Source organism: Cervus elaphus, chromosome 19 (assembly GCF_910594005.1).
Source record: "Cervus elaphus chromosome 19, mCerEla1.1, whole genome shotgun sequence".
Classification (NCBI taxonomy): Eukaryota; Metazoa; Chordata; class Mammalia; order Artiodactyla; family Cervidae; genus Cervus; species Cervus elaphus.
The window spans coordinates 3,563,181-3,577,174 of NC_057833.1; the positions used below are offsets into that span (position 1 = coordinate 3,563,181).

Sequence of the window (13,994 nt, forward strand, 5' to 3'; positions counted from 1 at the left end):
TCATGTTCATTTTCTGTGTCTGCACTGGGTATAACAACCCAGACATTTACTAGGTACTTGATAAATATTCACTCAGTGAAGAAATGAAAAATCACTGGAATTCAAATGGAAATATTTTCAATTAATAATAAAAGAAAAAATTAACTAAGAACATTCAATTCTCACCCCCAACCACAAATATGAGTAAAACAATAGTCTGTTGTATACATCCCAACTAGCCAGGCTCATATGCCATCCTAATGAAATGATCTGACTGCGTCTTTCCTGCTCCCAACACAGAAGGTGGGGAGAAGGGCAGAGTCATCAGGAGCAGCATCTGGGGCCATGCCATCTCCCAGCCAGTTATTTAATATTTTTGTTCCTGATATGTAAACTGGGGATAATAATAGAATCCGCCCAATAGGAAAGCTGTGGAGATAAAGTGAGGTAACACACTGCACCCAGAACAGCGCTGGCATACAAGATCATTTAATACGTGTTAACTAAATATTACGATTACTGGCACCTCATGTTCTGTATTCCAATCCCAACAAAACTAAAGTAAAAATAAACCATCTTAAAAGTCACACTACAACATGGAACTAATCCACTTTGAGTGGTCTGACACTTTTTCCTGATCAGCTTTCACCTTGGAAGATTATACCAAGTGTGAAATTCATCATGAGTCAGCAAGGCTAAAAATATAGCTTTAAAAAAAAAAACAAAACAAGGACAGGTTTGTAAACCTTTTTATATAACATAAAATTAAATTTTAATATAATTGGGCAATAGTGAGAAGCTTCATTTCATTCAATTATATTTTACATAAGATATATAATTATATATTTAATAATATATTGCATATTTAGAATTTTTAAAGGTCTATATATATATATAAGTTTCCTATTTCTGTTCACAAATTGAAGAAGAGCAGTACAAAATCTAAGGTTTGGAAATAAAAGAACTAACCTAACATGTCCTCATCCAAACAAGGGAGGATTTTTACTTAAAAAACAAACAAACAAAAAAACTAAACTAAATTTAGGTATAAAATTAAGCCCTAGATCCAGTGTGAATTTAGCTGCCACATGACATCCCCTCCCCTCACAGGGGCAGAAATGAAAGGCAAACGCCTGACTTTACTTTGACTACGATGTGGAGTTAAGACTGATGGAACGAAAACAGCTGAGGCAAAGGCTGAAGATGGGGCACAGGACTGAGAGAGCTGACGTGCAAACGGGGACAGGGGAACGAGGCGGGTCCAGGCTGTGACTCAGGCCCCCGACTCAGAGCGGGCGGGGCAGCGGCCCTCAGCCCGTGCTCCCCGCCAGCTGCCCCAGCCCGTGCTCCCCCTCAGCTGCCCCAGCCCAGGCCGGATACCAGAGGCTAAGCTGGAAGCACACCTCAGCCCCTGGTCTGTCTCTCCCCCCTACCTCTCCTCCAGGTCAGCAAGTCTGTCCACAGGTCCCCTCCCAGGGGCCCTCCCACTGCCAGCCACCTGTCCTCCCAAGCAAGTCTTCCGTTTCCTGGACTTGTCAGGACTTTGGGTCCCTCTTCATCAGGCCATTGCTCCCCCCCCTTTAGAGGCTCTGTTCCACTGCCTTTTTCCCAGAATGCCTTTCCTGATGATCACAGCAAGCCACCACCTGCCCCTCTCCCAGCCCTGAAGTCCAAAATAACACGTCCATCTGGGGTCTGAAACTTCACGTCTCAAGTACATTCCTCACCTGGCCCTAGAGCAGCTCTTCCTGCTAACTTCAAACTTTTTCTTCATGCTACACCACCTCTCCCACTTCCAAATCTCAGCCAACTGTCTCCCAAAGACTCCACAAAGACTCATTCCTTTGTACCTGTATTTACTTTTTAAAAAAATACTATGGAGAGGGCTTCCCTGCTGTCTTAGTGGTAAAGAATCCGCCTGCCAATGCAGGAGACATGGGTTCGATCCCTGGTCCAAGCACGCCTACAAGCAACTAAGCCCAAGCACCACAACTGCCGAGCCTGTGCTTTAGAGCCCAGGAGCTGTAATTACTGAGTCCACACGCCACAAACACTGAAGCCTGCACGCCCCAGGGCCCATGCTCTGCAACAAAATAAGCTACAGCAATGAGAAGCCCTCACACCACAACCAGAAAATAGCCCCCACTCGTCACAACTAGAGAAAAGCCTGAGCAGCAATGAAGACCCAGTGCAGCCAAAAATAAATAAATAAAAATTATTTTTTAAAAATACTGTGGAGACTATCAGGGGCCAGGCACCTCAGCAGCAGGCATACAGCAACGAAAACTACAGATAGTGCCCTGCTCGGCGAGGATTCTAGAGGGGAAACAGGCTACAACAAAAAATAACGGAGAAGGGCCACGCCTCGTAGGGTCTCTCTCCCTGACATCTACATGCTCCAAACCTTCTTTCCAACTCAAGGAGTCAGCACTGCTTCTATTTCTGCTGCATTCAGGGATCTACCAACCTCCACACGCAAGACTGCATCCAGGTCTCTGTTCTACACTTTGTCACGATTCTTACAAAGAGTGATCAAAGGAGAAAATTCAAAATGTGAGGAAGTCAGGGTGTTATGTCTATGAAGAAGCAAGTGAAGGTGAAGTTGCTCAGTCGTGCCTGACTCTTTGTAACCCCATGGACTGTAGCCCACCAGGCTCCTCTCTGTCCATGGGATTTCCCAGGCAAGAATACTGGAGTGGGTTCCTCCTCCAGGGGATCTTCCTGACCCAGGGATCAAACCAGCATCTCCTTCATTGCAAGCAGATTCTTTACCGTCTGAGCCACCAGGAAAGTCCCATGAAGAAGCAAGGGGACTGTTTAAAAGAGATACGGAGTGGCAACTATGGCTCTTAAACTATTAATGGGCTGTGACATGGAAGAAGGAAGATTCCCGCTGTCCCAGATCGGAGCCATATCTGATGTAGTCCATTCATTGGTAGAACTGGCTGCTTCTCAATTCTCTGGGCTACTGGCCACTGGAATTTTCAAACACTTGTTGAGGCGTAAACGCTACTGGACATGACCAGGGCTTGGCATACCAAAAAAAAAAGTGTTCTTGGAATCAAAATGATGAAAGCTTAAATCCTAGCTCAGCTACTCCTTAGATATAACGTCTTGGACTACACTTTTTTTTTTTCAGTTTGTTAATCTGGAAAAAAAAATGACTTTTAAGATTTATCTTGCTGGCTGGTTATAAAGATTAAAAAGCATATTTATCAAGAACCTGGCACAAGGAGGCAGCTAATAAAATGAGCTACTGATGGCGCTAAATGTTTTAGGATACACAGATATTAGCTAATACTTGCATATCACTTACAACTTGTGAAGCACTGTCCTAAGTGTGTTAACATACTATTTTTTTTTTTCATGTTATATTACTTAACATACTATTTCACTTCATCCTCTTGACAGCCCAGCTCTCTCCATTTTATAGATGAGGACACTGAGGCGCAGACAAGCTAAGCAACTTTCCCAGGATCTGGCCCGAGTCTGTTCTCACAGCCACTACACAGTCAGCGGCAGAGAGAGGAACGCCAAGGACCAAGGCTGGCAGACCTCAAGACCTCAAATTGTCAGCCCTTTCACCTACTAGCTGCGGGACTTGGGCGCATTGTCTCATTTCTCTGCACCTGCTTTCACAGTCAGAACGTGGAAATACCCGTCCCCGCCTTCTCCAGGCTGTGTGAGCCTAGTTGTCCAGTCGTGTCTCTGCGACCCCATCGACTGGAGCCCACCAGGCTGCTCTGCCCATGGAGATTCTCCAGGCAAGAATACTGCAGTGGGTTGTCATGCCCTCCTCCAGGGGATCTTCCCAACCCAGGGATTGAACCCAGGTCCCCGGCACTGCGGGCAGATTTTTTAAGGTCTGAGCCACCAGGGGAGCCCAAGAATACAGGAGTGGATGGCCTATCCCTTATCCGAAGTATTTTCTGAACTCAGTAATCGAACCAGGGTCTCCTGCATCGCAGGCGGATTCTTTACCAGCTGAGCTAGGTAAAGAAGGTAAACTCCTTCTTCTGAAAGGTGAACTCTTTCAGGCAGTTCAGAGGATTTAACAAGGTGTCCTGTTTCACTTCCTGAATCTCTGAATTGGAAAACAGATCTAACTGGCCTCCCCATCCGTTTCAATGTATATGGGTGGAGCTAGTGTCCTGGGAATTCACAAGCACAGCCAGCAGAGTTATAAGTTATGATGTTAAAGGCCAGTTTCAGAAAGATCTGGACAGCTGCCCCTGGTAACCCCACCCCTACCCTCCTCCACCACATTTTTTTTTCTCTACATCCAAGCTGGGGGGTGTAAAGACTGGTACAAAATAAAGGCCTGAGAATCTCCCTCAGAGTTTGTGGTCTTCCATCTAGCTTCCTGAAGCGAATAATTACATATATGTGGGTTTAAAGGTGCCCTCTCCTAGGCGCTGGGGGATGGGATGGTGTTTAAAATAGCTGGAGGGGTTAGCGGGTGAAAGACAAATGCTGATTCATAAGAGGAAGATGCCCCTGGAAGAGAACTTCAAACCTCTCCTCCCAACTCCCCGCTGGCCTGCCGCCTGCCCATGGAATAAATCAGCAGGGGAGGTGAGAAAGTAAACAGCAGTTCAAAGTGCCCCGTAGCTGGTCCGTCCTGGGTGAAGGGAGTGCCTCTCGCCAGCCAGCTCTGGCCCTCGCTGGAGTGTACTTCAAAGACAAAGGAAGACAATAACGTCTTCAGAGGGTGATCTGTTTAAGTGTGTGTGGCCAGGGATACTACAAAAATGGAACATTGGGTTGTTTTAATTATAAGGGGTGGAGTGAGTAGAAACAAATGAAAAAAAAAAAAAGAAAAGAAAGACAATATTTTGAAATCCTAACATTAAAAAATTATTCTGGTGCAGAGAAGTTGCTCTCACTGCCAAAACCCTGAGGGACTTCAGAGGCAGAATGCCGAATTATTGACCTTCTTTATAGGGGGGAAAAAAAACCCATGCCCAATGTGAATTTCTTTTTAACTCTGTGCCAAGGGATTCGAGAACTTCATTGTCACATTTCCTGGAGCCTCTCTTTGGAAATAACCTCATCACACAGGCTCAGCTGCCAGACTGAGGCTGTCGCTATGAAGGAATATTCGAAACTCTGACACTTTGGAAAAGACATTTGTTGAGTCCCTAATTATTAACCACGGCCTTCTTGATGCTCTTTAATTCGAGACGTATATAACAGTTTTGTGTTGTTCCATAATCTCTGTTATCCTTTAGAATCACATTAAGGGAAACATTATAATTTAGATATTCTCCTCTTCACTTAAAAAAAAAAAATAGCTGAATGGATTTCAAGATGGAGTATTTCTTCATACCTCAGAGATCTTATCAAGATCAGAAATATGAAGCTGCTTTTCCTTTGTGCACACTTGGTGAACCTCCATTTTAAAAAATGTGTTTGTACTACTCAGCCATAAAAAAAGAACAAAATTTTGCCATCTGCAGCAGCACGGATGGACTTGGAGGGCACTATGCCAAAGTGAAATAAGTCAGACAGAGAAAGACAATGTGCAATATCCCTTACGTGTGGGATTAAAAAATACAAGAAACTAGCAAATATAACAAATATAGAGAACAAACCAGTGGTTACCAGTGTGGGAGTTGGGGGTGATACCTGGGTGGGGAAGAGGGAGATACACACTACTGGGTGTAAGATAAGCTAAAAGGATGTACTGTACAATGTGGAGAATACGCCAATTCTTTGTAATCGGGAATGAAAAGGGAAGTTTTAAATTATTTAAAAAATTTCAATAACCTATAATGGAAAATAACCTAAAAAAGAATATATGCGTGCTCAGTCGCTTCAGTTGTGTCCGACTCTTTGCGAACCCATCGACTGTAGCCCTCCAGACTCCTCTGTCCGTGGGATTCTCCAGGCAAGAATACTGAAGTAGGTAGTTATGCCCTCCTCCAGGGGAACTTCCCCATCCAGGGGTGCAAACGCTTTCTTATGCCAATTCAAATTGGCTGACCAATTTAACTAACGATTAAGAATGCTCAGTATTTTCCATTTTGGGCTTTTCCCATCACTCTCAAATTCTGAGAAAGCTTTCCCAGGACTTCAGCCACACAGCACCGTATGGCCCTAGGCAAACCTTCCCTATGTCACGGAGGTGATACACACACACACACACACCCCCCCACATATATGTGACTGAAACACTTTGCTATACACCTAAAACAAACACAACACTGTGAATCTACTAGATTTCAATAGTTTTTTAATTGTATAAAAAATAAATATTTAAAAATAAATAAAAATTTTAAATGTGTTTGATTTTACATCTTTCCAAAGTGTCCTTTTTAAAGGAACTGGTAATTTTGTTTAGAAAATGAATTGTTTCCAGGACCTGTCGCAGTTAGAATGGAAACCCTATGAAGGTCAAGACCAAGCCTATAAGTTCACTGCTGGGCATTCAAAGCCGAGAACACGGTGACCAAATGAGTGAGTGAGTGTACACAGCCAGGCTACTCCAGCGGGATCCCGTCACCGATGCTCCCGGTCAAGCCCGAAGCCTCATTCCCTGAGAGGCTTTTCTCAAAGGAAGTCAAAGCCCCGTGTGCTGAAGCCGTGACCCCGTGAAGCTGCCGCGGTTTAGGCTACGCCAGGACCCTTTTTAACCGCTCTCCATAGCGGTTCTTCACATGACAAACCTCAGGCCTCGGAGCCTCCCCCGGCCCAGCCGCGCTCACGGCCGGGTGTGTCCCTCCCCGGGGCCCTCCGTCAGGAATGGCGGGCGGAGGCCGGCCGGCTGGCCCGCCAGAGCCGGCAGAGGCTGTCAAGCCGCGCAGAAATCTGCGAGGCCTGCCCGAAGAACGCCGCGGCCTCCCGCCCAAGCCCGCTGCCCTCGTCCCGTTGCCCTGGCAACCGGAGGCCGTGCTGAGTCAGCACTTCTGTCTGACACGCCGCTTTCTCGTCCGCTGAGCCCCAATTAAGTGAAGGATGGGGGTGAAAGCAGTGCTGAGTCTGCCTGGGAATAATCACGGTTTCCCAACAACACAGCGGGAGCGAAGGCTTCTCGACGAAAGATTCTTCCCGGCCCTGGGGGCTGACAGGAAGTCCTCCAGTCAGAAATCATCTTCGAGCCAGAAAGACCCCAAGCTTCACATTCGAATGAATAAAACAATGGAAGACTCTACTCAGATAAAGCCAAGAGTCTGTTTTCACGTCAAGGAATTGTTCTTTCAGAGGGACAAACAGGGCCTGAGAAGCTTGTTTCTCAATTTCTGACCAGTTACTCACATTTTCCATTTCATTGGGTAAAACTGCAAACATGCCCTTTATGATACTGAGCAAATATTGTGTTGGTTTTTAAGCTGTAACAGCAGAATAGTCGATAGTCTTGTGGGCATGTGTGGTTCATGGCTTTTTAAAATTTATGTCCAGTCTTGCTGTAGAAAGGATTCCAGGCAGCCTAGAATAGATAGGTCCAAACTCAAAGCACAACTTTCATGGCTGATACAGAATAAATAGATGACTTCTCAAAATATATTAAGAAAAGAGGTAACACACAGTAGTATAATATACTACCAATTTTGTTTTAAACTAAATATATATATATATTTTTTTTTTAAAAAGATACATACAAAGACTGGAAAGAAAGCACCAACATCTTCACAGCTCTCTTGAGGTAAAAGAATAGATGATGATTATGTTCCTTTTTGGTTTTGATTATTTTAAATATTTTCTACCTGTCTTTTCTGTGCAATAACTTTACTTCATTACTATTTTTATTTACATATAGTCATGGTCATACTTTGTGAAATTGTACGGTTCTGAGTTTTGACGAATACATAATACAGCTGTGAAACAGCTACCCCAACTAATACCCAGAACTGTGGTCTCACTCCCCAAATCTCCCAGCGCCTCCCCTTTGCAGGGAGTCCCTCCCTCACCCCTAACTCTAGCAACCACCCTTCTGCTGTCTCCATAGTTCTGCCTTCCCCAGAATGTCATATAAATGGAATCATACATTACGAAGTCTTCTTCTCTTCCCCTTCTTACAGTTATCTCACCTCCAGAGCAAAGCACCCTCAGCAGGGTGGTTTTCCAGAGGCTGGGATTTGCCCTGGGGTCGAAGGTCAGGGAGAAAAAGTGATGAGACAGAACCACTTGGGTTTGTTCGTTTTGGCTGCGTGGCATGTGGGATCCTAGTTCCCTGACCAGGGAGAGAACTCGTACCCCCTGCCTTGGAACCACAGATCTTCCCCACTGGACCACCAGGGAAGTCCCTGAAGGCTGTTGAGTCTGGATTTTTTTCCAATTAGCAAAAAATGCTTTCTCTTATCTCAGTCAGACAAAAACAACAAAAACAACTACTACTAGTTATAATTTTAAAAATTAAAAACTATATGAGAAGATAGCAAGAAGTACATCGTCCAACCGAGATTGTTTTGTTTTGTTTTTGGTCATGTGGCTTGTGGGATCTCAGTTCCCAGACCGAGGATTGAAGCTGGGACCTCAGCAGTGAGAACTCAGAATCCTAACCACTGGACCACCAGGGAATTCCTGAGAATTGCTTTCTTTTCCAGGGTTGCTATTACTTTGATGAACCTGAAACTGCCTCACCAGCAAAAAATAAAACTCTCATTATCACGGACAGTGGAGAATGTCTTTCATGAAAAGTCATTCTCTATAAGGTCTGTGAGAGACACTGAAAGAGAAAGTTTCCTAATAAGGCCACGTTCTGCAGACCTGGCTGGGATCCCTTTGGGCCCATTGGCACCCCTGGCCTGGGAGCACCTGCCGTGTTTCGAGATAATTCATCAGTTATCAGATACAAGCAGTTCAACTGTGTTGCTACAGCGGCCAACGTTAATGCGTAGGAACCATTTTGAACAAAACTCTCCTACTTAAAAAGATTCCTAATCAGGGGAGATACCAAACCTCACCAGCCCTTTGATCCTAATTCTGTAGTTATTCAACAACTTGCTGGCCTGTGGGGGCTGAAAAGAAAGGCAAAAAGCACGTTATGCTCCTTTCCCAGAGCTCTGGGCTCAGGTGATCTGGTCTCTGCTCCAGTCATGAGCAGACACTGGAACCCCACAAAGTAGGGAACGGTTTGAATTTATCCTTCTGGCCACCAATTCAGATTAGATTTAATCATTTTGTCTCCTGTGATAAAATGTAAGTTATCTGAAGGCAGCCATGTCTCGTTTATCTTTTTATTATTTTGCACTACGCAAATGTTGAGTGAATAAACAGACGAGATAAAAAAGGAATCAGAAAATAATTTTCCATCCTGAAATAATGGAGGTTCACTTCAGATCTGTAATCAGACTTTCCTCAGATTCATTGTGTTAATATATTCCACATGATTTCAGTGATAAGTTCATGTCTGAGTCCTTGGCAGCAGAAGGTATATGTCAGATTGTGGAAGAAGGACCAAGGAATTGTCTTCTCCGCAGACTACATGCCTAGAGGAACAATGGCATGGAAGCAGAAAGAAGAAGAAGGAAAAATAAAACAATAGTTATATAGCATATAAGGAGCTTCCAGGGGACTTCCCTGGCAGAACAGTGGTTAAGACTCTGCACTTGCAATGCAGGTGGCGTAGGTTCGATCCCTGGTCAGGGAACTAAGATCTCACATGCCGAGAAGCCTCTAAGACTGTGCCCCACAGTAAAAGATTCTGTGTGCTGCAACGAAGGCCTGAAGGAGCCAAAAATAAATAAATAGTTCAAAAAAAAATACAGAGTAGTGATAATTTCCCAAGAATTAGGGCATAAATTCATTCTACTTATTAAAGTGTGCCAACCTCCTTTCCTCCCATAGAGATGAAGGACAGGAAGGGACTTCTCTCCCAGAAATTCTCCTGTGAGAAGAAGGTCAAGGCCTGCCTGCTGGGCAGGGGCTCTGAGAGGACAGGCTAGACAGCAAGGGCCCTCCTGCAAACCACAGGGGGACCAGGCGAATTACCAGCTTGCCCAAATGGCGAAGGACCTGTCTGCCAGGGCAGGAGACATAAGGGATGTGGGCTGGATGTCTGGGTCAGGAAGATCCCCTGGAGGAGGGATGGCAACCCACTCCAGTACTCTTGCCTGGGGAATCGCATGGACAGAGGAGCCTGGCGGGCTACAGTCCACGGGATCTCACAGAGCAGGACACGACGGAAGCACCTTACCACGCAGGGGAGTTACTAAGTGCCCAGAGAACAAAGGATATTCAGGCAGTTGTTGACTATGAAGAACAGGGAGTGGGACAGAAAGAACAAATGGAAGTGACAATCTTCAGAGCTCTTCAGGGCCAAAGTGCCTCTACCTTCCTCCCAGATGCTAAAAGGCAGCTAAACAGGTGGGCCAAGAATCACTTTTACTTCCAGTCCATCAAGTTCAAATAGTGATGCTTAAGAGCAAAGCGACAAAAGAAAGAAGTTAAAAAGAAAAAAAGAAAAAAAACTACACACCAAGGTGATACACATAATCCACACCTGAACAACCAGACGTCTTGGCAAACGCCCCAGAAGACTGTCATCCCTCTAACACCATTTATTGTGTGGTCTTAAATAATATCTTTGACCCTAAGAGGCAAGCTAATTCTGGATGGAGGAAAACTTCCACGACTCAAAAAAGTCTCTTTAGACCTTTCCTCCTGTACTCCATAATAAAGATAAGAAGGCACCGGAACCACCCTTCCCATCTTCTCCTCCTCCGTATGCGTGCGCTTGCACGTCCAAAGCTAACTGTGTGAACCTCTGTGAGCAAATCTGGACAGTATTTCTCCCCGTGGTCCTGTACGGGGGAAGTGACACTTTGATGAAGCAAAATACCCTTGAGTTCCACAGCCTCTAGGGACCAGCATTTAAGGAACTTGGTTGGTATTTCTGTAATATGAACCATCAATACTAACATTCTGCTTCAAAGGCACCTATGGTTGGCATAAAGGGAACAATCTGGGGCACTTTTCTCCACCCCTTCTCAGAAATACTTTCTGTGGGAAAGGAGGAGGTGGGGTAAGAGAAAGAGAAATAGAACAAGGCAGAAACTGAGAAGCAAGTCATTCTTTGCAGGATAGTCATAGCTTTGTGGGGGGAAAAAAATCATTAAAATGTATAAAGGCTACTCTACTGCTATTTAATTTACTCTATATTATAAAATAGATACATTATTCCAAGTAGAATCATTATCCAAAGACAGAAAACCATAATACAATCGTTTCCTGCTAAGAAACATGATAGTGTATATCTAAAGACAGTATAAACAACTGTTACCCTGAAATAGCTATGAAAGTTCAGACATAAATCCTCAGGGTAAAAAAGCATAATAATGGTCATATTACAAAGTTGTATTCCTCAAATTTAGAGGACAGTTCAACAGAACAACAAAGCACAATTTATATTCACTTCCCGCATTTTCAAAGATTGTCTAAGGAATTCTTTTAATTCATCATGGTTTTTAAAGTTCACACAGTGTAATTGTCAGTCACTCAGTCGTGTCTGACTCTTTGCAACCCCATGGACTGTAGCCTGCCAGGCTTCTCTGTCCATAGAATTCTGCAGGCAAGAATACTGGAGTGGGTAGTCATTCCCTTCTCCAAGGGATCTTTCCGACCCAGGGACTGAACCCAGGTCTCCTGCATTGCAGGCAGATTCTTTACCATCTGAGCCGCCAGGAAAGCCACCTCACACAGTATAAAGTATCACACAGTACAGATACTTTGTATTTTAGAATTTATTTGATGAGAAATTCATTATTTACCTATGGCAGTAAGTATATATTTCTGAAAGTATCAGATATAATACTGCCAAAGGGAAAAAATAGTGTTTAATATCCCCAGTCCCCTGCAAGAAAGCTTTCTGGAACAGTTAAAACTACTCATTTCCTTAAACATGGAAAGGAAGCTACCCATGTACCTTGCTTCATGTGAGTCATAAGGCAGTCTGAAGAATTAGAACAATAAACCGAAGCCTTCCTCCCGAAAATGCAGCCAGCAAAATTTATGAGGCCTGAAAATATGTGCTACATTAGCTGAGCAGCACAGAAGAGAATTCTGCTCTTGCAAAGACCAAGCCATTTCAGCAGGGAAAAGACTGTGGCCTCCTTCAGGGACTTTTATTTATGTTTTTTAGGGAAGCACTGAGCCTGACTCACTGAGGACACGCCTTCTTTGGACTGACTGCGCACATGGACGAGTGGAGGATGGCACAGACGTGTCTGTTCAAAGCCCAGGCAGTTCTGCAGACCCCTCTGTCAGAGTCCATAGGCAAAACATTTTGCTTTCTCAAGCCTCCTCAATTTTCTTTTTTTCATGCTTCACGGCAGATCAAAGACGGCTGCAGGTTCACTGTCATTCCCTGCATGGAACACGCTCTGCTGTCTGCTCTGCTTTGGGGTGTGAAGGAGGGTGAGAGGAGGTTTGCAGGAGGAAGGCGCGCACTGCGACTGCTTTGATCAAGAGAATATGGACGACGTGACTCTGCGGCAGTTTCTAGAGCCAAGCCCTGACACATGGCAGCTTTCCATTCCTGTCTCTCAGAACATTCTCTCAGGGAGACCCCGGCTGCTATTCCAAATAGAGTAGTTCCACAGCTCCAGGACTGCCAAGCTAGAGATGCCATGGGCAGATGCTTCAAGTTTTAGTCCCAGCTAAGCCCAGTCTTTCAGCAACCCTCACCAGGAGGCCACACACTTAAGGAAACCCACCTTGGACCCTCCAAGTCAACCCATCCACCAGCTGAACACCACTGAGTGACTTCAGCCTACACTGTGTATAGAAGAAGAGCAGTCCAGCTGAGCCCTGCCTCAATTCCTGACCACAAAATTGTGTGATATAATGAAAAGGCTATTTGGTGGGAAGAGGGGAGGATGGGAAGAGGGGATGGTTAGGGAGTTTGGGACGGACATGTACCCCCTGCTATATTTAAAATAGATAACCAACAAAGACCCGCTGTACAGCGCAGGGAGCTATTCTCACTGTTGTGTGGCAGCCTGGATGAGGGGGAGCTGAGGGGTGAAGAGATACACGTGTACGTATGGCTGAGCCCCTTTGCTGTCCATCTGAAACCATCACAACATTGCTGATCAGCTATAGGCCAATATACAATAAAAAGTTTTAAAAAATAAATAAATAAAAGGGTTATTCTTTCAAGCCATGAAGTTTTGTGGTAAAAAGTGATTGGTACATACCCTTTCTCTCCTTCTAGTGACGAGTCGTGAAAGCCAAAGGTGGCCATGCTGATAGAGCTCGTCTGTGTGATCACAGATCTGGCTCTCAAGATAGAGCAAGTAGAGAATGGAAGTTTGGAGCAGGGTGTGGGGCCGTTAGTGCTTCTGGAGAAAGATTTATTTTACTCTGATGGCAAGTGGCTACCGACCTAGTAGCCTTGGCCACGAAGCCTCCCCCAGGTACCACCGAAGGCCATACCTGCCTCATGAGCTCCTCCTGGCGCATCCTAATCCTCTCTCTCTCCATCTGGATCCTCTGAAGCCGAAGCTTCTGCTGCTGCTGCTGCTGGGTGGTCAGCGCGTTGGGCATACTCATGAGCCCCGCGGATGGGTTCTGAGGGGCATGGTTCTGCTGGCTCAGGGAACTGGCTGCCATCTGCTGCTGGTGCTGGTGGTTCATCACTGCGGGAGGGAAGAACAGGGAGATGAGCGACCAGGAGCACAGACCTTGTCAAAAAGCGGCCATCAGAACGCTGTGTACTCCAGAGTACAGATTCCTGAGGCTCCTTCCAAAGCACTTTGCTGCTTGTCATTACTGTTTCGGCAATCATTACCTTAATCCAATTCACAGAGACTCAGGCACTGGCCCCTCTCCTGACTCACCTTGTCTTAGCTCCTGTGCCCCGTGAAAAGTCTGATTTCACACCTTGCCTGTGTCTGGGGTACATGTCAATCCTTAAATAGAACATAGTGGTCATAAGCAAATTCCACAAAGGTTACCACACCATGAAAGCTAATTTCACCAGGACATCTGGGTGTGTGTGCCTATCCTCAGACAACCTGCATGTTTACGGCAGAGCTGAGGAGGGCACGTGATCACTGACAGTGGTGGGTGTA

At 45.2% G+C, this 13,994-nt stretch overlaps 1 protein-coding gene across 2 annotated transcripts in view; it reads right to left on the reverse strand.

Annotated features, from left to right (window-relative positions):
• The window catches only part of WWTR1 (WW domain containing transcription regulator 1), a 138,204-nt gene that overhangs the window by 13,935 nt on the left and 110,275 nt on the right, over nt 1–13,994 (reverse strand). For both annotated transcript variants that reach the window (XM_043874739.1, XM_043874738.1), the window contains exon 4: nt 13,357–13,559. In XM_043874739.1, the coding sequence (XP_043730674.1) occupies nt 13,357–13,559 (203 nt within the window). The remainder of the gene's footprint in view (nt 1–13,356; nt 13,560–13,994) is intronic.